This window comes from Stenella coeruleoalba (assembly GCF_951394435.1).
Source record: "Stenella coeruleoalba genome assembly, chromosome: 3".
In the NCBI taxonomy this organism is placed as follows: Eukaryota; Metazoa; Chordata; class Mammalia; order Artiodactyla; family Delphinidae; genus Stenella; species Stenella coeruleoalba.
In genome coordinates, this window is record NC_137148.1 from 145684828 (window position 1) to 145709656 (window position 24829).

Here is a 24829-nt window from a genome sequence, read left to right on the forward strand (position 1 = left end):
CATGATGAAGTCTGGAAAGGCAGTTGTACTGACTGTCCTCTGGGGGCCTGAAAGATGCAGCAGACCCTGCCCTGAAACAATCAGAAGGAGGGGGCATTCTATACAAAGGAAGAATACAGCTATGAACTCAGAAAACAGCCAGAAGCACAAAGTAATAGTGAGAAAGGATCCTAGCAAAGAAGGTGGGGTCCAATCATGGAGAGCATTGACGGTCAAGAGAAAGAGTTTAGATTTCTCCTGTGGGCAGTGGGGAGCCACTGAGGTGGGTGAACGACAGGATTGGAACTGTTCCATAGGGCAACTCACTCTGGAGGCTGAAAGGGAGAGAGAGAAGAAGAGGCTGTAAGACCAGAGAGTAGGGAGGAAGGAGAGGAAGGGATGGATGGGAAGACATTCAAGAAGAAACACAATTTGACAAGAGGTAACAAAATGTTCAATACGTGTAAGATTTGATCAGCATTACCATCTCGAGAAGAAGAGTGGAGAAGAGGTATATATGGGAGGTGCAAGGCATACATAGAAGAGTGATCATTGAAACACTGTTTATAACAGAAAATGCTGAGAAGCAACGTAAAGGTCCATCAATAAAAGACTGATGCAATACGCTGTGATACATCTGTACAATAGAATGCTCTTCAGTGATTAAAAGGGATGATACATATCTGAATTCACTGGCATGAAAGGAACACACAATTTATTGTTGAGTAAAAGAGGCTGTGAAACAGAATTTATCGTTTAACCCCATTTATCAAAATGCTATCTTTATAATATCGTTTGTGTATATATGTCTAGGGAGACCTTTGAAATTATGTTCGTCAAAATGTCAGTGATGGTTTTCCCCAGATGATAGGATTGCTGGTGTGTCGTTTGTTCGTTTATTTATTTGATTTGGGAGGAGGCAATTTTTCTGTCTTCCTGCATGGCATGAATTTTCTGACACAGGCTTGTAACAGTTTAAACAAGAGACAATACAGATTTTCTAAAGGAAGTCAAACAGACAGGCAGGGCAGGGCAAACATGGCCTCAGGTCTACAGTGAGAGCAGGTGTTAATGTGGGTCAACGAACCTCTTCCTTGGGTCTTTGGAACTAAAGGAACTTCAGTCTGAAGCATGGGGGAGGAATGTTTGGGGTAGCGTGCTCAGATGGCCTGGTGACCTTCTGCCTTCTTCCAGGGTCTTCCTGAGAGCTATCAACAAGTTTGCAGAAACCATGAACCAGAAGTTCCTGGAAAACACGAACTTTGAGTTTCAGGTGAGTGTGAGGCGCCAGACTTGCCCTTGGAGTGCCCTGGCTGGGCTGCTCCAGCAATCTGGGCTAACTGCTTCATCAGACACATCCCAAAACACTCGGAAGCTATGTCTGTGTCTCTGGGTGTTTCCACAGAGCCATGGCGGGGAGAGGGGAGGGAGGGAAGTACTCAGCGTTTGGAATCAGGCCCTTGATTAAATAGTCATCAACTGAGCAGCATATGCAAATGTGACCGTATGATGTATCTTGTGTTGAAGAGGAGACTTGCAGTCATTCATTGTCAAAGTGGGTGCCACCTTTTAAATATGTATTAATTTTTTTTTTTTACTTTTTTATTCACTGGAGCCTAGCAAAGCAGCCATTCTCAGATACTGAAAGATAAAGCTCACTAGTACATTTCTGTGACTTTCTGATTCCTCCGGAAACCACTTTTAGTGCTCAGACAAGACCTGAGGACTCTGTGAGGTTCAGGGGCTTCAAAGCATGCCCCTGGGGCAGACAGGGCGACACATCTGCTCAGGGCCCAGGCAAGAAGAACCAGCTCTTCAAAGCCTTGTGGACAAGTTCAGGTTGCTACCTCTGGCTGGAGGTGTGAGAGAGGAGACCCTTAAAAGGGGATCCCCCCTCCAGGGAAGCCTCTGACCCCCAGGATCTCTCACAGCACAAGCTTAGGGAGTGGCCAGCAAACTGGGGCGATGGCTTTTTCTGCCTGCTCGTCTGGGGTTTCGGTTCCTGTCTGGGCTCTGGCCTCTGACCAGCCGAGGAACCTCAGGCAAGGCCTGGACTGCATCCGTGCCTCAGCTGACTCATCTGTAAGATGCTCAACAACACCTCCCCTCGCTACTTCGTAGGGTTTTTCCAGAACGGGAACGTGCCAAGGCACTTGCTAGGGGAACTCACTTGTAAGGAGGGTCCCAACAGTTTCCGATCAAACACTTCCTCCTCCAAGAGGCCTCCCCTGCCTGATTCCTCTCCGAAGGTCCCCTAACAACCCCATGGCCACTGTGTGTCACCACTTAGCCTGCTGTAGTCTCTTCATAGCACTCCGTGCCATCTTTCTTATTTGCCTACATGCCCGTTCTCTTTCTTTCCTCTGGTAGAAGGTAAGCTTCGGGAGTCGGGAGTGTGAAGACCTGTACTCACAGGGAATCTATGCTGTGTTCCTGGCACATAGTAGGTCTCCTTGGGGAGGTGATGCCTGGGCTGAGGTCTGTGAGATCCGCTCTGCTAGACAGCACCGGCCTATAAATACTTAATAAATGTTATCTTTGAATAAGGTTCTCTCCCACTACCTTGCATTTAAATCAGGCGACTGAACTGTAATGATAATGATGATGAAGAGAACAGCTGCCATTCTCTGACAGCAGTGTACGTGCAGATCTCACAAGAAGCGCTTTATGCGTTATCTTTCTCAGCCCTTACAACTACCCTACAAGGTAGTTACTATGACTCTTATTTTCTCTACTGGAGGGATGTGGACACTAAGACTCCCAGGTGACGAGCAGATAGCCTGAAGTCACACAGCGTGTCAGTGCAGAGGTGGGACGAAAGCACAGCAGTGGCTGGCAGCAGAGCCTGCAGATCACTGCAGCCACATGCTAGAGATAGAGTTTCACCACCACGTTGGGTTGACTGCTTGGCAGGGTCTGGGTGAGAGTTATAAACCTTTGACATGGAAACAAAACATGTCACTTTGGCTGTTCGAATCAGGACAAGTGTTTGATCCCCTTCCAAATGTGGCCCAGGTGCCTGCAGGCTCTGGTTACGAGTACGATCAGGGAAGTTAATAAGGCCATTGCTTTTTTGGAGGGGCAGCTCGGAAGAACACACCTAGGGGCCAGTGGCAAGGCAGTGTTTGGGCCATAAAACCGTTGGCTGGTTTGTTCATCTCTTTCCGTGGGCTTTGGTAATTGTAGCCTCGGACCCGATTTCCTGACTCTGGCTCTCCTCCGTGGTCTTAGAGCGGTACTTTCCAAGAGAAGCTCAGCTTTAGTCCTTCATGCCATTCTTTTAGGTTTTATCCAGTTTTCCTGAAAGAAAATCTGCATCTGAGAGTGCCCCAGAGAAGTGGGGGTTTCATACATGGAAGGTTTGAGCTTATGAGCTGTGTGGCTTTAGGCAAATTACTTCACCTCTCTGTGCCCCGGTGTCCTCAACATCAAATTATGACACTAATAGTAGCTACTTCTCTGGATTGTTGAGAGGATTCAGTGAATTAATTCGTGTAAAATACCTAGAATGCCGGGAACATGGTAGTTAAGAAATGGTTAATAAATGTTAGCTCATTATAATTACAATAATTATCATTTTGATGTGATGATGATGACGGTGGTGGTGGTCCTAAGTGTGTCAGGTTCTGGGAACCCACATGTCAGTCCTCAGCAAACACAACAGTAGGGAGGCATCTTTCTGGTCACCACAACAACTGCCTAGGGCTGTCACACCCACAAGATTTGTAAAAAGGGAAAGCGGCCAACATTACAAAATGAAATAAGTCTCCTTTTCGAATGAGACTTCCACAGATATTTAGTGGGAAGCACTCAAGAACAGGATCATTCTTCAAACCTATCTTTGTTCTCCTACCTTCTCCTCACTTGTGTGAGAATGGATTTGTTCTCTGTACCCTGCCTGGAACACGCCTTGTTTTCTTCTTACCATTTCGTTAATTATGCATTTAATATCAGCAGGAACAGCATCCACCACGAAGCGCGGCTGCCCTTGCCAGCTGCTGCCCAGAGGAGGGGCACGTACAATGAGATTCGCCCTAATATCTTTTCCAGAACTGTGGTTTTATGATTCAAAGGGCAAAAAGCAAGGAGCTCTGTGGGTGCCGTTCTGTAGGTGACAAGACCTGGGAATTAGAAAAATGATGCTTCCTGCTTGGGGCTAAAAAAGTTTGCATTCCCAGGCCCTATTCAAGATGCTGGGCCTTGAGATTCACATCTGTTTGCATGGTCAGGGAAGACCAAGAGAGGATTTCGAGTTTAACTCAGTGAGAATTTTTGTTTCAGAGCAATTCTCATGAGTCCAGGCTGTTGCAACATGCCTTGAGAAACTCAGAAGCAAAACAGAGCACTGGCCTGCCTTCAAAGATCTTGGGGTCTCAATAGCAGACTATAAATCCATCTTCTAGCATCCAAGCTTTTGAAGAAGGTGACTAAGCTTTATTAGGCATCGACTTAGGGCATTTTGACCCTTAATCATGACCCTATTAGGTTGGGATGTACCCATTTTACTGGTGAAGAAACCGAGCTTCAGAGAAGTGGTTGACTTTCCTGTTAAAGGTCATCTAACTATTAAGTGGGTCTTCTGGGATTCAACCCCAGGCCTGTCTGCAATACCCAAGCTCTTTTCACTCTTCTGCACTGTCTCTTAGGAACAGGGTGCCTTTCGGATCTAGGAGACAGCTCTGTGTAGCTCCAGAAACAGTCTGCCCTTGTTAGCTTTTGCTGGCCATGGGACAGGGAGCTCTTCAATGATTGGCTGCAGAATTAGACTCTCCATGTTGGAAACTCTGATTGGTCCAGAAATCAGTGGTTGCACTTCAGATGTGTTCTTTGGCTCCAAATAATTTTTTTCCATCTTAGGTGGCTGTCTGATTGCTACTAAGACCATTCTCTCTACTTGGGAAGCTGTAATTGGCTCTGCCTTTGGTAATTCCAGCCTTAGTCTTGAGGCATTTCTGGATCAGCTTCTGGGCACCAGACCACCTTGGGATCATTCTTAAACCTTTACTGGAGACCCTGTGAAATGAAAAGCTTCCAGAATATTCCCAGCCGTTGGTGGAGGAATGAGGGCAGGCTTGGTCTTTATAATGGGAAGTGTAACCAGTGATGGCAAAATACATGAGAGAGGGAGCACAGACACAGAGGGAGCACTCATTGGCGCCTTGAAGAGGCCCACAGCACTACCCACAGGGAGGTCATGGCAGGACGCCTCCACCAGGCAGGAAGATGGTCACGTGCTTGGGGACAGCTTCTGCGGCCCTGCCTGCTTCAGCTTGAGGACCCTAGACAACCTCTGGACTGAGGTTCCCAACCTGAATCTGTAGCTGGAAACTTTTACTCCCAGAATCAGTGGCATCTTCACAATGGCCATGGCAGCTGGGCCTCTGCACCACAGAGGTGGGTATGCTGACTGCATTTCAGCAACCCTGGGTGTTGGGTCTTTTTTTTTTTTAAATAAGAATTTGGGGTAAATAATAATTCAAGGCCATTGAGAAAGAAACTTATAGGATCAGACATTCTTGATGTCTCTGCTGTAAAGATATCTGATGAACCAGTGGAAAACTCAACCAATGACAAAGGCTAACAAGAACCAAGAGAGAAGAAGAAGAGCAATTTTAACAGAAGAGCAGAGTGGTTAAAGAATGCAAGTTCTGGAGACAGATGCACTTGGATTCAAATGCCAGCTTCATCATTTTGTAACTGTATGACCTTGGGCAAGTTAGTCAACCTCTCTGGGCCTCAGTTCCCTGTTCTCTAAAATGGGGAGAATCATAATACCAATAGCATAGTTTCTGGGGAGGATTTAACAAGAACACATGTGGCATGCTGGGCTCATTAATGAACTCATTCAACAAATATTTCCTGAGTACATGTGGGGTTAGACATGATCCTAGACACTGGATATACAACAGGGAATAAAAAGATGAGTTTCTTGCTTGCATGATGCTTACATCCGGTAGAGGAGACAGAAAATAAATTAGTTCTGCTTAAAATATGTCATGAATCCTGTGAACAGGGTGCAATGAGGGCAAATAATGGATGGATCTAGTTTAGTCGGGGCGGGCTGGGAAGGCTTCCCCTGGAATTGATTTTTGAACTGAGATCAAAAGGCTGAGTAGGAGTTTACTAGGTAGCAATTTCCTCATTTTGTCCTTATAAGTACCCCCTTTAGATACTATCTAAAGTCTCAGAGAGGTAGGGTAACTTGCCCATGACAGTGGAGCTTGTAATTGGATTGGAATTCTGGAAGGTGACCTGACGGTATCTATGAAAACAAACAACAAAGACAACACAAACAATAACAATATCTGCATAGACCCTGTGCCTTAGCAGTTCCACGTCTAGGAATGTCTACTACATAACAGTCTCTCATGCATAAAGATATATAAACAAGGATGTTGATTACAGCACCAATGCTAAAGAAGAAAAATGTTGGAGTCAAGCTAAATGTCTATAAATAGGAAATTGGTTACAATTAAAGTACATTCTTAGAGCAGAAGACCATGCAGCAATAAAAGAGAATGAAGCAGATCTGTATATGCTAATGTGGAAACATCTGCAAGAAATATTGATGAGAGAAAAAAGCAAAGTATAGCAGACTATTAAGAAAAGATGTCTATACATGTGTTTGTTTATACACAAAAATTTTTGGAAGGATATCCAGGAAATTGTTAGCAACATTTTCTTCTGGGGAATTAGACTAGGGTCCAAGGTAGGATGGAAAATAACTTTTGATTATTTAATCTTTTCCATCATTTAATTTCTTTCACTGTGTGTATATTACATTTATAATTTTTTGAGAGTTAATTAAAAATAGCTGAATTCTCATTACACCCACTAGCGGTATGACTGGGTGGTGGTTTAATCTATCTGGATCTCACTGTTTACATCTGCGAAGTAATAGATTTGGACCAGATGACCCTTACATTTATTCCAGCTTTAACCTTCTTTTGTCCTACGATTTCAAAATATGAAATTCCCAATCAGAAATCACCTTACTTCTTCCCCGGGGAAAAGGAACCTGTGTGTTTTGCCAAAGATTCTGTGGCTTCTCCGAGCCATCCAGGCTGGGCTGTTAATAAAATGCCACCAGGCAGCTTGGGCCAGGGAGGAAAGAAAAATCTGGGATCTTTTGAAACAACTGGAGAATCTCTCTAACAAAATGGTCATCAATAAATAAATATTTTCTGGAGCACAACTGTACTCAAGCCATCGTACTGAATTTAGCATTAGGGATACAAATAAGTAGAAGCCAGAACCTTGGTACTGGTGGAACTTACAATCGGAAAAGACAGGGCTTACAAATGCTCTACAGCCAGTACTTACAACAATCCTTTATGGTAGTTACCATTATTTTTTCCATTTTACAAGTAAGGAAAATGAGGCTCAGAAAGGTCAAGTAGCTAGCAGCTCAGCTAGTAAGAGAGAGACTGGTATCCATTCCCTAGTCTGTGAGACACCGACGCATGTGCTCTTAACCGCTGGAGGATCCTGTCACGGGAAGTGAGTGGAGCACAAGGTCAGGTGTGGAACGATGGACCCATGTCTGTGGTTGCACCTACTAAGTGCTCCTCAGATCCGGAAGGGCTGAGCAGACCTGATGTGCTCTGCCTTCTGGGAAGGCCTCATGAAGGAAGTGGGTCTCGAACTGGGCTTTGATGAAAGGATGGAAGTTAGATGCTGCAGGTGTGAGAACCACTGTGAGCAAAGCCACGGAGGCCAAGACACTTGTGTTCTATCTGTGAGTCTGAGCAGATCAGCCCCTCCCCCCTCCCCAGGCAGTTTGCTGAGGGAGATAACACTGGAAATTGCCTGAAAAGCCAGGTTAGTTCATTTGGTTCTGATTCTTCAGGAGCAAGAGTCAAGGAAGGTTCAGGCAAGAAGTATCATGAGTGCCCAGCCGTGTCTAGTTGTGGCCACTGCTCAGCTCTCAGGCACTGCACAGAGCCACTGACCATGACGGCCTTCCCTCAGTTCCAAAGTTGGACCCACAGAGCCTCATGGGCAGAACTGGGCAGGGGCTGTGGGTGAGACACGTAGGGGCACCATTTCTGATCCACTAAGAAGAAGCAGCACTGGATCTATGGTCTCATGGTCCATGAAGATCTTCAAGGAGAGAAGTCAAAAGAAAATCAGGTGCACTCCTAAGTATATACCCAAGAGAACTGAAAACATACATCCACACAAAAACTCATATGTAGGTGTTCATAGCAGCATTATCCATAATCGCCAAAAGGCGGAAACAAACCAGATGTCCATCAGGGATAAACAAAATGTGGTACGTCCATATATATTTATACCCAGAATAGTATTCAGCAATAAACAGAAATGAAGGACTGACACCTGTGACAACGTGGATGAACCTTGAAAACGTCATTCTTAGTGAAAGGAGCCAGACACTAAGGAAAGGTCACATATTTTCTGATTCCATTTCTATGAAATGTCAAATCCACAGAGACAGAAGCAGCTTTGTGGTTGCCAGGGGCTGAGGAGGAAGGAAGAATGGAAGTGACTGCTAATGGGTGGACGGTTTCTTTTTGGGGCAATGAAAATGTTCTAAAATTAGGTAGTAGTACCTTGTGAGTATACTCAAACCCACTGAATGATATACTTTAAAAAGTTAATGTTATGATATGTGAATTATATCTCAACTTTAAAAGAGAAAATCAGGAATGTGTGACAGAAAACATTTTTGAAGGACCAAGTCAGGTAGAATAGAGGCTAGCAAGAAGCTTAATTAAATTTGACAGTGTCTAGGTATTCTCAAACATGGTTGAGAGAGGGGGATTTCTGGAATTATTCTCAAAAGTGATACCAATTCAACTTACTTTGTCACATACCTATTTCCTGTTGTAACCTGATTATTCTTATGAAATCCCCTGCATTCAGGAATTTTTCACCCTAGAAATAACCCATTCCATGTCCTATGACCAAGTTTTCCCGTTCCTTGGCTTGTGGTTTCATAACCTGGTCTTAGACGGGAGGAGGTGTGAGCTCTGGGCTTACGCAGACCAAAACAGTACATTTTCAGAACCTGCAAGTCATGGGGATGTCAGGAGGAAGGACAGTCAGAGTGGCTGAGAGACGCCAGGAGGAAGGACAGTCAGAGTGGCTGAGAGACGCCAGGAGGAAGGACAGTCAGAGTGGCTGAGAGACGCCCTGACCTTTACTGTGTTTGGATAAGCGAGGTTACTACGGAAACAGAGGAGCCTGAGATCTGATTCTCAGGGTGATGGGCAGTTTTTGGAGGACTTTGAGGAAGAGAGTGATACGATATGATCCTTCCGGGTTCTGTGTGCAGAGTTGACTTTACGGGGGCCACAAGCCAGGAGGTCACTTCACTGCACCCCTGGAGAGACTTGGTCTTTTTGGACTCTGGGAGATAAAGTTTCAAGTAAAAGAAGGAAAGCTCATTTCCTCAACAGAGTATGAGCTGCACAAGGGCAGGGACTGCTGTCTGTATAACCATTGCCCTATCCCCACGTGATGACAATGCCTGGCCCATTGAAGATGTTCAATAAATATGTGTTAATGCATCCTCAGCTAAAGACTGATCACAGCGTGTAGAAGGAGACTTGAACGTCAGTCGGAAGGCTTGGGTTTAAATCGCAGCTCTGCTGTATGTTTAACAAGCTGTGTGACCTTAGGCAAAATACTTAAGCAGTCTAAGCCTCAGTCTCCTCAACTGTAAAATGGGCCTAATAATGGCTACCAAGTTTTGAGAGATGAAAGGAGGGATGTGTGGGAAAGTGCCTGGCCCATGGTAAAATGAAGGGCTTGTTTTGCTCCTTTCTGAAACTGGAACCACAAGCCCAAATGAAAGTAATACTCTGGGCAGCAGTAGGGGCTTTATCAAGGGTAGAGCTGCCTTTCATTTAGTCTTGGCCATCTGAAACTTCCGATGAACATCTTTGAGTGAAGGATGAAGGTCTCACTGGCAGGTGATTTCCCCAGCTGGTGTTAACCCTCCGCTTGCTAGTCAATGTTTAGAGGAGGCTGGAAGTGTGTGGGCTTTGTCCAGCAAAGCCGCCCCCCACCTGCTCCTTGCAGGGCCATGGCATCTCGTAATAATTGCTCCTGAGCACCGAAGGCACCAGGTTGTACTATTTGCTTTGGTACCAAAGGAGTCACTAGAATAATGAAAAGAATAATAGGCAGTGCTTTGGAGCTCTTACTGAGATTCATGCCCTTTAAACACATCATCTTTACCATAGCCCTCTGCAGTGGATACACAGGTACCCCTTTTGCAGATGGGTTCACTGAGGCTCAACAATACCTTGGTTTGGGTCTCCATCTCGGTTCTGTAGCCTGTGTCAATATCACTGTCACTGCTGCTAATCTTTGGAGCCCTTGCCCTGCGCTGCACACTTGACCTGATCTCTTTCACCATGAGCCGTGGAGCGGGTTCTAGTATTAGTCTCTTCATTTAGCACCAAGAGATCATGTAAATGTGACGGTTATGACAAGCTTACCTGTAAACTTGGCCCTCAGTGGTTCTTGAACCCAAATTAGCATTGCAATCACCCAGAGTACTTGTGAACACACGGATTTCTGGGGTCCGATTCAGTAGGTCAGGGGTGGGTCCAGAGGATTTGCATTTCTAATGAGCTCCCACGTGCTGCTGGTACTGCTGACCAGAGCCACACTTCAGAACCATTGAACTACAGAGAAGGAAAAGGCAAAATATTCTAAGCTGGAATAGGTTGCAGGCTGGTCCTCTGAGCTGTCGGGTGAATTAGGGAGGACTTCCGTAGAGGCTGAGAGGCTCTGAAATACTTAATCCCTCATCACCCTCTACTTCTAGGGCAGAGAACCAGCTCACCAGGGCACCCAGCTGGGGCGACTTGTCTTTCAAAAAAACAGAATGAAGCAAAACAACAACAATGAAAAAGCAGCCCTAAAATCTTCCTCCTTGCCCAAATCCTGTTGTCAGAGAGAGGATGTGGTCGGCACCTAGAGAAATCCATCAGTTATCCTCGCTCTGGCCGGGATGTTAATTTCAGAGTCAGTGCCAGTTAGAAAATTGCAGCGCACAGAATTAAACTGGTTCTGCCTCGGTCTTCTGCCATCTTCATAAATTATTCACGTTACCCAGCGTTTAATATGCTTTCCCACTTCAGACCCTCTCCGTGACTGTTCTCCACTCTTTCATTTACAGCTGTGGAACAACTATTTTCATCTGGCGGTGGCTTTTATCACTCAGGATTCTCTGCAGCTGGAGCAGTTCTCACACGCCAAATACAACAAAATCCTGAATAAGTAGGTTGCATTTGGATCTCTTGAAAGGGGGGTAGGGGTTCATGAGAATCTCTGAGATGGTGACTGAAGCAGACATTTTTTGTTCCTCCTAGGTACGGGGACATGAGACGGCTAATTGGCTTCTCCATCCGTGATATGTGGTACAAACTTGGTGAGTAGGCACACACAACCAGACAGACACCATCTGCACAGGCCAGGGTCCTTCTTGAAGACCATCCGTTAGAGGGCCATGGGGACTTCAGCAGTGGGAGCTTGAAATAATAGTCTATCGCTGTACGCGCCCCGGGTCCTTAATAAGTGCCTGATGAGAGAGGGTGCCCATCCCCCAAATCCCACCCCCCAAAACAGCTGTGGATCTGCTTCTCCTTGGTGCCCCTGAGGGGTTAAGAACTCAAACTGGATTTTACAAGAAGGAGAAAGAGCACGACTGCTGTGGGAGTACACGTCACACGTGTGCTTTCTGCTGACTGGTGGCCGTTCTGCATCCCGCTTCCTATGTGATGTAGTGATCTACAAAAGACCCTCCAACCACATGGGGGAGAATTGTTTCCATGGAAGACGAAGGTCTTTTGCGGTATATTTGAGCTGAAACGTGACCCCAGAAGCTGTCCCTGCTTCAGTGAGCTGCAGGAATCCTGTGTGAGCTGAGTGGCATCTGTGGGAGGAAAGAAGGGGAAATGGAGTCCGCCAGGCATTTAGGGAGGGTCTGAGTCAGACCAGGGCTAAGGAGATCTTTATCTAGTCTTCACATCACCTCCTGCAAGATGGAAACATTGCCTGCTCCTTTTACTGATCAGGAAACTCAGAGAGGGAAGCAACTTGCTTGAGATGAAACAGTGGCAAATCCCAGAGCTTGGTTTTGATTCCACGAGGCTGGGGGCCACATACCTCGCCCAAGGCCTGAATCCTGCTCCATAAATAGGTGCGGAAAGGATGAATGGGTAGATGGATGGATGAATAAATAGTAACAAGTAATGAACCATTTTCACCTCCGATTTTTGTGCACCCTCCTTGACTCTCTGCTGCCGAATTGCTCTGCCCTGGGCCTGGATGTGGACCCTCTTCAGTCGAGCACTTGCAGTGCTGTGCCCATCTCTTAGATTCAACCTATATCACCTGCCCTGACTTTGCTTCTTGCCTCCCCAGACATCTTAGTGTCTTTCAGTTCCCATCTGATTTCCTGGACAGCCGTTCCTCACCCTTTCCAGCAAGGCCCATTCGTTGTGGGGAAAGCACAGTGGATATCAGCCTGGGTTTTGTGTTTGCTGGCAGCAACTCAACTCAGGCCAAGAGCACATACTGGTAACAGGAGGGTTGTGGACTGGCTCACAAAATCAAAGTGAGAGCTGGGGAACCAGGCCCAGAACAGACTCTACATCTCTGCCTGGGGCCTTGCCCCGTCATTTACATGCTATGAGGCCCAAAGCCAGGGGACTGAGTGACACTGGGCCTAACCTGGGGAAACAGCATCTTCTCCCAGGGTGCTTACGAGGATCATGAGAGCAAATACTGGGCAAGTGAGGCCATGGAGGCCACACCCATGTCAGAGTTTTTATCATTATTTTCACCCTCGTGCCATCAGGAGGGAGCCTCATTTTCCTGTTCTAGCTCAGTAGTCATCAAAGCCAGGCCTGTGTCACTAAGGCCTGAAGGGCAGGGCCCGGGCAGTGCCCAGGCAGGTAATGTAAAAGAGTGAAGGGGCTGATGTATGTTAAACCCACAGAAATCCATAAAGCAGGGTACTGTCAACATTTGGGGTTGGATAGTTCTTTGTTGTGGTGGCTGCCCTATGTATTGTAGGACACTTAGTAGCATCCCTGACCTCTAGCCACCAGATGCCTACCCACCAGATCCTCCTTAGTTGGGTTAACCCAAAAAAGTCTCTAGACATTGCCAAATGGCGTGTGTGTGTGCACGTGCGTGTGTGTATACAGAATTACCCCCATTTGTAAGCCACTATCATAAAGAAATACCATCTCTGCCCTGTTTTTCTAGAACAGCATACCTTTCTCACTCTATCTTTTGTTTTTCCACTTTGGATAATGACAGGGATGTAAGAAATACTTTATGTTTCATTCACCATTACCCTGCAATAGGGAAAAACAAGAAAGCCTAGTGCCAGTGAAGGCCTACCTGGTAGCCAGCATCTGGCCTCAGGGGTCAGGATTATAGGAAGGAGTAGGTGGGCCTGCAGCAGAGTGAAGCAGATGGGCCCCAGCTAAAAGGGACAGTTGCTGTCCTGCTCTGGTTGACCGCCGTCCTTTTACGATGCAAGGCCGACACTGTCACATCTTCCGTTTTTTCAAAAGGAGCCAGGAAACGTGATTTTTAAATGCATTTTCCAATTTATGAATATTGGTGATAACTAATTGAAAGTTTTTAAAACACTGAATGTGTCCAGTGAAACACGGGGCCCAGATTCGGTTTGCATATGAGTTTGCATTCTTTGCTTTACAACAGCAAAGAGGAGGTAAAGCCGTGGTGGGTTCCTTTCCCAGATCTACACATCAAGCTTTGCCAGAATTGCAAAGCAGGGATCTGTGCTTTGTTTGTTTCTAGTTCTTCCACACAGCCTGCTCTTTTCTGAATGTCCTTCATTGCCGTTGTTTTGCACACAGAAGATTTTATTTAGATATAGATTATGTTTTGGCAGGCGTTCCTGTGTTCCCAATTATGCTGATGAATGAAAAGATGTTACCAAATATTCCACCTGCTTAGAATCACAGAACATCAGAACTGGAAGGGCCCTTTAGAGATCATATTGTCCAGCATTTTTCAAATGTTTATTTTTAGCTGAGGACCAATAAAAAAAATATCCTGCTCAACACAGAAATTGGATGAAAGCCAAGCTATTCTAATTGAAGTCGAGTGGGGGGCCCAGAGCCCATTATAATGGGCCTCTCCTGAGCTCCCATGTAGACCCCTGTGGATTTGCTGGGGAGAAATCCTGAAGTACTTCAGAGAATAGTTTGAAGCTACAGGTCTGGTCCAACCCACCATTTTACCAATGAGGAAAGTAAGGCACAGAGAGACAAAGAGGTGTGTACGAGATCCTGGAGTGGATTAGAGTTAGATTCAGGGCAAGTACCCTGGCACGAGTGTTTGTCCAGAAGCATCACAAACTTCTTGATGTATTCAAGTACCTGTAGGATGAATTAATGTAATTAAAAGATATACTTGTTAGGGTTTGGGGGTTGCAAGAAAGAGATGCTGACTGTGGCCGCCTTAATCAGGGAAGGTACTTATGGGAAGGGGGAGGGGAAATGGGCTACGAAGGGTAGGGCCAGAGACACTCAAGGATCCACGACAGGTGGTGTGACATTGCCTTCAGAATGTTCCATCCCAGCATCACTCTGCTAAAGGTCCAGTCTCCAGGGGACACCATTCTATTGGCCTTCCTTGGATGACCTCTCCATCAATGCCCCCACCAAGCCTACATCCATCAAGGGAGGTAGAATTTCCCAAAGGAAAACGTTCATGGAGTTATGAGAGGTTAGACAAAGGCACAGATGTCCACAGCAGAAAACAAAAAGTAAAGGATGCTGCTGGCAAGGATGGCGGAGGCTCCAAGGAAGAGGAAGGTATATCAGCCTGAAGGGGTTTTCCTGCTGCTGATTAGTTACGTGGCTGCCTTCTCTTTGTCTGTCTCCTTCAGGGATAAGGGGAGGCAGAGTGAATGGATGGTTCCCCATCCCCACCCCACTCCGCGTTCTGCCAGATGATGTCATTAGCACACTCTCTCTAACGTGCTAATGAGGTTAATCTGCTAATCCAAACCAGGACTAAGCACTGTATACATGAGGGCCCAGTGTAGTGAGAACACTGCCTTGGGTAATGATGGGTTTTAAAGTGCAATTTGTGGAATATCCAAGACAGAGTGAAACTTAGAAGCTATCTGTGGCAGACGAGGCTGAGTGCCCACACAATAGCCATTCCATCCTTCTTCCTGGCTAAGTGATCCCTGATTTTTTTTTTTCATGATCACAATTTGCTCAGTTAACAATGACTTATAACAGGTGATGGCCATGTGACCCCGCTCTAGCCAATGAGAATCAGAAGAAATAAACTTCCTGGGGCTTCAGGAAAACATTTTTTTCCCAATTAAAGTAAAAGGAAGGGGGACAAATTCAATGAGCACAGCACATTTTTTGCCCATAGTTTTTCCCCCTCTTCCTTTCTGAGAAACAATAAGATGCCTGGAGGTGTGGTAGCCACCTTGAAGCCATGAAGACAAGAGTCACACCCTAAGGATGGAGGAGCAGCTCTGGACTGACCATCTCTGGCTTCTTGTTAAGGAAGAAAACTAAAGCAGAACTTATTCAGTTTAGCCATGGCGATCAGATTTCTGCTACATCCCCATCTGATACATACATCATCTAATTCAATGCCTTGATTTTACAGGTGAGGTCACTGAGGCCCAGAGAGGCACAAGGACATTCCCAAGGTCAACAACAAATCAGTGACTCAGCTGAGGCAAAAGAGCCAGACTCTTGACCTCAAGTCCAATGTTCTTACTAATAATGTGTTTCAGAATATGCAGATTACTTTCCAAGAGTATGAAGTAGCCAACTGCGTTTTTCAAAGACTGCTGATAATGAGTAAATCACAATGCGTGTGAAGTTTTAAACTTTTGTTTTAATGCCCAGTTCAGTCAGGGCATCATCACCATGATCGTCAGTATCATCATCTTTTTCTCATCAGGAGAGATTTGAGCAACCCTGTGATTATAAGATAGCTAATTGCAAAGATAATCCCAGGCTGGAAGATTATTCAGGGAAAAGTCTAGACATCTGTGTGTGTGTGTGTGTGTGTGTGTATGTGTGTGTGCGTGCTTTTGTGAGAGAGGGTACATGCAGGGAGGTCTTTATGGAGAGAAGGACCATATGTTGGTACTAGGACCCAGCCACTAAAGGGTTAATGCCATTTGAGTCTTGGAATCCTGGGATGATGCCAAATATAATGTACTCTTCCTGATAACGTAGCATCATAACATTTGATTTCTGCTTAGAGTGAAGCAATGCACGTTTTGCCAAAATAACTGTACTTAACCATCCCACATTCACTTGGGTTAATGCCGGTCTGCTGTGTTAACAGTCTTCATGGGAAAGAAAGACAAATTCCAGCGGCCGGCATCATGGCCTCACACGTGGGGAGGTCACTCCCGGCAGAGCTGTGAGAGCAACTGCACCATTACTTTTTAAGCATCTGTGGGGTGCGCAGCTTGGTGCTAAGCTCCAGGGAAGGGCGGGAGAGTTGGGAAAGTATAAGGCACAGTCCCTGCCCTGCCTGGAAGAGCCTACCATCCGGCTCTGAGAGTAGAACAAACTAAGAGTGGAAAGAACAAAGTAAGAGCATGTTCTTTAATGTGAAATGTGTGGTGGAGACTCAGGAGTTCAGGCAAACAGGAGGATGGCTCTTTTGAGTAAATGGCTCTTGAATTAGACCCCAGGGTGGTCAGAACTGAAACAGAGGGGAATGGGGGAGGGGCAACTATTCCAGGAGCGCAACAAGCCTAAGCAAGCATGACTTCTTAGAGTTGGGCAGAAGCTGCTGGGAAGAAATAGGAAATGGGATTAGAAAGGCATCCATCCATCCACCCATTCATTGATTCATTTAACAACAAATATTGAGCACTGTGACAGGCAGAATAATAGCTCCCCAAAAATGTCCAAGTCCTAACCCCCAGAACCTGTGTATAAGTGACCTTACATGGCAAAGTAGACTTTTTAGGTGTAATTAAGGATCTTGAAGATGGTAAGAGTATCCTGGAGTATGCACATGGACCCAATGCAATTACAGTGTCCTTATAAGTGAGGAAAGGAGGCAGGGGAGGCAGAGAAAGATTAGAAAAAGCAACACCATTGGCTTGAAGATGGAGGAAGGGGCCATGAACCAAGGAATGTGGGCGACCTCCAGAAGCTGGAGAAGGGAAGGAAACAATTTCCTCCTTAGACCCTCCAGAAAGAACTCAGCCCTGCTCACACTTGACTTTAGCCCAGCGAAACCCATTTCAGACTTCTGACCTCCAGAAGCATAAGATTAATCTGTGCTGCATTAAGCCACCGTCTGTGGTGATTTATAATAGCAGCAACAGGAAATGAAGACAAGTACCCTGTAAGTGCCAGGCACTATGCCTGTAGCTGAGGCTACAACTGAAAACAGTTGTAGTTAGAGACATAGCCCCCAGCCTGAGGGACTTTGCACTGAATAGTAACAAACTAATTGCGGAGCTCTTTAATTATGGTTGCAAGGGGACATAGCTGTAGAGCAGAAGCTGGGGGCGTCCAGAGAGTGTGTAAAGAACTCCTGCCTAGTGAGTGAGCTGAGGGGGCCTTGATGAAGAACGGGGGGAGCCCTGAGCTCCAAAGCAGTGCTGTCCTAAGGAACTAGCATGTGAGCCACCTGTCTAAATTCAAATTCTCTAGTGTCCAAATTTTTTTTTAAGTATTTAAAAAGCAGTGAAATTCGTGTTAACAATATGTTTTATTGAACCCCATATTCCAAAGTGTTATCATTTCAACATGTAACCAATATAAAACATTACTGAGATATGTTACCTCTTTTTGGTTTGTTTTCCAGAACTCTTTCTGTGAAATCTAGTGGGGTTTTTTACACTTACAGCACATCTCAGCTCGGAGTAGCCTTATTTCAAGTGCTCAAAGACACATGTAGCCAAGTAGCTTCCATACTGGATAGAGAACGAGTAAGATTTACTTGTGGAGGCGGTGGTGATAGGATTCAGGGCGGTGATGGGGTCAGGGAGAGGGAGGGAAGAGCATGGTGGGCAGAAGGGGGCAGTGTGCAGGCCTGAGGAGGGGGAAGCAGGGCGAACAGGAGGCAAGCCAGTGGAGGGAGGCTGGGGTGTGGAGACGGAGCATCGGGCCAAATGGGCCTGCGGAGCAGTGGGACCCATGGAAGGACTGTAAGCTGTGGACCAACATAATCAGACTGGGGCTTTTCAGACATCTTTGAGAACAGATAAGAACATGTTTCGATCCTATAGAGAAAGGTTTAGAGGGTGGTGAATGTCAGCCATGGGAGATAAGATACGTCTGATCCGACCTTCTTCCCATGCCAGCGCTTTACTCTAGAGGTGAACAAACAAACTGACTGGACTGAGAAGTTCCATGAAAAGCCCCAGGGGGCTCCATGAGGTCGGACCCGGTCTCCTCACATTGCTTTTTCCAGAACCCACCCTAGGCTGAGCTTGTACTGCTCAGCGTCATCATCATAACCAGCATCGACACTTCCTGAGCCTTTCTGATGAGCCAGACCCTGTACAAAGCCCTCTGTTTTAAGCTTCTCAACAATTCTTCCAGACAGGGATTATGATTATTACCTCCATTTAACGGATGAGATAACAGAGGCTCAGGGACATTAAGTGACAGGCACAAAGCCACACGGCCTGGAGTGGCAGTGGGGGGACTTGACCCAGGTTATCAGGCTCAGAGATTCTGCAGGGCCCGGAGGGAAGCCGGGGCCGGGCACGTTCTGGGTAACGAGGAGAGGAACAACCGCCTGTCTTAGAGCAGTGCTGGGAGGGCGATTTTCCAAGCCTGGGAAGGTGGAGCAGAGATCTGTGTTCTTTCTTCCTCTTTTGAAGTGAACGAGTGGTCTTTCCTGAGCAGCCCGACTTTATTTCAGAGTCCCCAAGAGGCTTGCAGGATGCTGAAATCCAGGGGGTGGTAACTTGCCCTCATCCCATTCATTTCAGGGTCTGTGCCAGCCCTCGCAGGGCCTCACGCTCTCAGCTCGAGCGCGCCTGGTGCCCTGTCAGCCCCCTGAGGTGAGCGACTTGCCCACCTTCACTCTCAGCCTGGTTCACGCGATTGTCTCCTCCCTTCCTTCTTCCTTTCTTCTTTCTTTGTTTCTTTTTTGCCAGGTCGACTTCTTAGTGCCCTCAGACCCTTGGCCTGCAATCTCACGGTCTCTTCCTGAGAGGGGTGATAGACAAGGCCATTGCACAGACTGGAAACTGAGGCCGGAGAGCACAGGGGACTGCTCTCCACCAGCACACCTAAGCTCTTCCCTGTGCTCTCATTACCACCAGATCCTTTCCTGAAGCCTGTGTACCTCGGCATTTGGATGTATCCTGCTGGCTTATCGGCACTTTGTATCTGTTCCCAGTGAGAGTCCGCTTCCATTATGTGAAAAAGACCCTCTCGCCCATTCCCTTCCTTGCCTTTTTTTGAAAACAGCAGCAGACGTGTCCCTCGAATGAGGAATTTTTTTTTTTTTCCCAAATGAGTTTGCATTCACTTAGCCACAAATATGTTCCCTGTGTTTGTGTGCCTGTGTGGGCATCTATGATGATAAAGGCACACATTCAGATTACTTGAACACAAAATCCAATGTGCTGCAATTCCATTTTTGATGTAAATGAATAAACTTTCTTTCTGGAGCGTTGTAAGTGCCGTTGAAATCACACTGCATTTAGAGAGCAGCATCTCTTTCTCTCCTCTTTCCCTATTCTTCCAAACAGCTCTTCCACTGAATGCAGGTCCAAAGTGTCTAAGAAGTCCCTGGTCCGTGGATGTCCGCTCTTTATTTTAAACCATCTTAAATATATCCTTATCAGACCCAATGCCCTCCAGTATTCTAAAGGCCTTTGTTGTATAAGCAATTTCTCCATTCCATGGTGGCTTATCTGACAGTTTCTCATTTACCTTCTACTTATTATTGCAGTCGACTTTGAATTTTAAAACCCCACTGAGGGTTTAAAGGATCTTGAAGGACTAAATCAGAAACCTAGATTAGCAGTTACTATAAACCTTCAGGAAAGCTCGTTTTTTTTCCCCTTTTTTTCTCTTTGGATCAATGTGAAGTACAATCCAAATACATCCTATAATGAAGCTGATATCCTGGTTAAGTGTCTTTATATTTCACTCAACTCTCTGCCAGCCGTCATCATTTCATTCTCACTAGCCAAAGATATTCCGAGGATGATGCCTTTTTTATCTGAATTCTGGGGAAATACTCACTCCAACCTTAAGCCTCATTTAGGCTGAATTAAAATTCATTTTCTTGCCGCCTTCCCTCTTGGCTCCTTTCCTCAGCTTTATTCGAAAGCAGCGGCGCCAGGCTGTACGCCGTACCGCCTGAGTTTCTGCACCCCAGGAGCTCTCTCCCCCAGGCGGAGACCACCAGTGTGCATCCTGACAATGGGGAAAACTAGGATGGGCTTCTTAGGTTCTGAAACTCAGGAAAAGAAAGACGCAGCTGCTGATGAAACACCTGGGTGTCAGCTCAGTGACAGGGTTGCTGGGATAGCCTTGCCCATGCTCCCTAGGAAATCCCCGCAACTCTTAAGTGCCCCTCTCTTTTCCCCTCCTCTGCCACATCTGATGTGTGTATTCTGAGGAGTCTGATCCGTTCTGCTCAACAAGGCTGCCCTTCACGGTTCGTTTTGGCCAAACGTGACAGCAGCAGTAGCTAACACTATATGAGTGTGCCACGTGCCAAGCACCGTCCAGGGTGCTTGATAAATAATAATTCATTTATTCTTCACAACAACCCTATGAAATAAATACTGTTATTCTCTCCCATTACAGATGAGGACACGGAGGGCTCAAGGGGTCAACTTGCCCAACATCACATAGCTAGTTGATGGCAGAATCCATTTACATAATTCAGGCAATCTGCATCCAGAATCGGTGCCCTTCACCACTGGGCCACGCTACCCCTCCCTCTCGGTGCTGATTCTCCCGGGCTCTGGGCTAAGTATACACAGACATATTTTCACATGGTCTTCTCAACAGGTGGGCATTGTGATTGCATTTTTATAAGACACATATCCAAGTCACATAGCCAGTGAGTGTAGGAGCTAGACAAATTTATTTCCTCATTCAGCAGACATTTACTGAGGATCTAATATGTTCTATGCTCAGTGCTACAGATACAACAATAAGAACAGACATGACCTCTACTCTCACAAAGCTCTCTGTGGGGGGAGGCAGACGTTTATCAAATGAAGCCATCATTGCCAAGTTGACTAAGAAGACAGACCTCCAACCAGTGCAGTATCTGACATAGCTGGCAGTGGGGTGGGCATGCAGTAGGGCTTTTCTCAGCCCATCCATCCATGAGAAGCCAGGTGGTAATGGGCAGATGTTGGGGAAAAGGCAGCGGAAAATATTACCAACAAAGGAGCTGTGTGTGCACGGGTCTGGCAGTGAGGAAACAAGGTGAGCTTGTGACAGTGGAACCAGGCCAGTGTGGCAAGAATGCCAAGAGCCAGGGGAGGGGACGCGGGAATGTCTTGAAATGAGGCTGAAGAAACAAGAACTTGTAGTTTCTCTGACCATAAGTGATGTTTTAACTCCCGCTATTACACTGACCATACTTTTATAGCAGGTTCTTGGCAGCAAAGTTTGCTTTTCTTGTTTTCATGAAACAGTTGGTAAAAGCATGTTTTCCAAATCTCAGGAACATGGCTTGTGTTGCAGACAGACATAATTTCAAGTATCCCTCTGATTTGCCATCACTAGCATATTCCGTCAGGGCCCTATTTGCAAAGGAGATGATGCAGGTGAAAACCCTTATACACAGCGACGTGCTTTCCACACGCCTGGGTTATTATCCTTAACAACGGAGCTTGTTTTGGAAGATGCACATGTCTCTTACAAGAGTGGATGCACGTAAAGTGTCCAAAATGGTGCCTGGATCCCGGTAAACAACTATATCAGTGTTAACTATTGCTTTTACAATCTTGCCTCCCTTTTTTTCTTTCCCCAGGCATGGTCTGAGAACCTGCGCATCATGAAAACTGTCTCATGGGTCCATGTCCCTCTTCTCTTTCAGGCCAGAACAAAATCTGCTTCATCCCAGGCATGGTGGGACCTATATTAGAGATGACACTTATCCCTGAGGCTGAGCTCCGGAAAGCCACCATCCCAATCTTCTTCGACATGATGCTGTGTGAATATCAAAGGAGTGGGGATTTCAAAAAGGTAAAAAATGAGGCTGGAAACTCATGCCAGCATCCCTAATCCCCAGCCCATTTCTCCATAATGATATCCTTGCTCCATCTGCCTGGACCTCATTCAGAGGCTTGACGGTAGGCTGGGGACCTTTATTCTGGTACCCTGAATGAGCTGGCAGCTCGGATTTGGTCAGTATTCTATCACACTTTCCTGCCCGAGGCCGAGATTAAAATGCACTTTCTTGCTGTGTATCAGCGTGGTCCCTTTCTCAACAGGAAATAGTAAGGATTCTATTTCTGTATGGAAGAGCCCCCTCAAGGTATGTCCAAAGGCCCCCTCCCTCCCACCTGCCCCAACGGGACACCCACCTCTGTCCAGCACTTCTGCTCTGGGATGACTCGGAAGATCTGAATAGCTGAGAGAGAGCCCACCCCGCCAGGTGTCAGACCTGGCCACGCGTCAGGGTTGACAGCAAGTAGAGCCCAAGGCCCATACGTAGGGAGGCCCCGCAGACCCGCCACGGGGATGGAATGGGAGGCTTTCCCCAGCATGTAGGGAGTGGGCCACCTGTGTCAAACGCGAGGGCCACTGACCAAGCATTGAAAATCCTGTCAAACTGGAAGGATAAGGACCGTTTACTGGGCCCAGTCACTCCAGATGCTTCTGCCAGTGGAATAAGCACTGGTTTCCACAACAGGTTCCTGGCAACATTCAGTAGTCACTCCCAGTTTAGGAAGGTGTGTCTAAGTCCTGCCAAGTTTGCCTTAGCAGTACCTCCAGGTCTCGCCCTCCTGTCCGCTCAGCCCCCTTCTCACCTGGTGCTCCGCCTAACTGGGCTCCGTGCCCTCTCTCCGGCCTTGCCGCATTTCTGCCTCTCATTCTATACCACGTCTGGCCGCCAAACAGTTTTCCTTAAAACAGGTATCTAAGTGCCTTCTAAAAGGCAGCAGATTCCCAAGTGCTTTTCCTTAAAATCCTTGCAGACCTTACCCTCCCATTGTTCACTGGTTCTCTAATCCTCACCAAATAAAGCCCAAACCCTGTCTCCTGCATTTCAGGCCCTCCTTGCTCTGGCCTTCCATCAAATGTTCCAGCCATTTCCTCCAACTCCTTCCTCCCACCTCACCTCCAGGCAACCCCCACCCCCCACCCCCACCAGCTCACCTGAATTGCGTTGCCTTGGTGAGCATCCTCCTTCATGTTTCCTCTTCCTCGGGTTCTCTGCCACATTCACAGTCCTTCCTGCCAACATCGTCTACACTCCTGCCAATCCTGCAAAGCCCACTGCAACGCTCATCCTTTACGAGATCTTTGCCCTCTATTCCTGTGTCATTCCAGCTGTCTGAGGTATCCTTATTATACACTGCCTTGCACTAAACTCATTTCTACATCTTCCTCATCTTCATGTCATTAAAGTGATGATGATGGTGACAATGACTGCCATTAACTGGGCGTTTACTCTGTGTCAAGCACTGTAAATAACTTCCATACAGTAGTTAGTTCATGGGATGAACTTTTTATTACAACCCTGTGAGGTAGGCAGCATTACCACCCAATTTTAAGATGGAAGTGCTGAGGCTTAGAGAGGTGAACTCACTTACCCGAAGTCACACATCAAGAAAGAGGCAGAGCAGAGGTTGCAACACACAGATCACTACAATCCCAAGCCCAGGCTGTGCCCACTGCACCATCCAGCCACTGGCCTCATCGCAGTAAGTGCTGGCTGAATGAAAGAACGAGTGGCATCCTTGCAAGCAGTGCCTTCTCAGAAAATGTTCCGTGGAGCTCTAATCCCACCAGATGCTCTATGGAAGAGGGTTTCAAGGTTAAATACCTTGGGAAGCCCCTGCATGCCATAACCCCTGTTGGAGACTTCCAGCGCACATTAACGTAGCCAAGGCACTGAGCTGTTCCACAGTAAACAGACCTGTTGAATTTCTCAAATTTAGTTCTTGAAGAAACAGCTATTGGATGTGCCAATCACTTTGGGAAAGGTGGTTCTAAGAGGAAAGAGACTAGTTAGCTGTGATGATCTCAGTGTGAGAGGGTGCGCTGCCCGCCCAGGGACTGGTGGGAGCTCTCTAGTCCCAGGAAGGCTGGTGACCAGCTGCCCCCCTGCAAGGAGCCTGTAAAGAAATCAGGTGAGGAGTTCAGATGGAGAAAGACACCATATCCAACCAGCTGGGGTGGGGGAGTAGAAGGCGCAACCCTGGATCGAGTGATGGTTGTCTGGAATCTGCTGCCTTTTAAGGGGCGGGGGGGAAAGTCTGTGAAGCTTGGGAACCTGTGAAGGGCACAGTACATGGGATGAAGGGCATTGTGCTTCCCCTCAGGTCAGCACTTCCCGCAATGGTATGGGCACCAGCTGGCTCAGAAGATGTCCTGGGAGCAGGTGTGCAAAAGATACACTCCCAGTACTGATGGTATACAATGTACGAAGGAGAAGCGCACCCAGGTCCTTTCTGGATTACAACCTGACAGTTGTGTTTGGTGGCCTCATGTCTTCCGAGGCTTGCCTGTCATGTGATTTTCCTGCCCTAATGGATTCCCTTATTGAGGCATCCCTGTGGCATGCACCCACCTATTCCCCATGAATGGGGTCATCCCTGGGCTCCTCGCTCCAGGCATGTGTTCATCGTTAGCTCCTTCCCCAGTTGCTTCTCTTCATTGCT

General features: G+C 46.8%; 1 protein-coding gene across 9 annotated transcripts in view; it reads left to right on the forward strand.

The window, feature by feature from the left end:
- Positions 1 to 24829, forward strand: part of DOCK2 (dedicator of cytokinesis 2) — a 416438-nt gene that overhangs the window by 332407 nt on the left and 59202 nt on the right. For all 9 annotated transcript variants that reach the window (XM_079918428.1, XM_079918432.1, XM_079918434.1 and 6 more), the window contains 4 exons: positions 1174 to 1252; positions 11135 to 11235; positions 11328 to 11386; positions 22036 to 22184. In XM_079918428.1, the coding sequence (XP_079774554.1) occupies positions 1174 to 1252; positions 11135 to 11235; positions 11328 to 11386; positions 22036 to 22184 (388 nt within the window). The remainder of the gene's footprint in view (positions 1 to 1173; positions 1253 to 11134; positions 11236 to 11327; positions 11387 to 22035; positions 22185 to 24829) is intronic.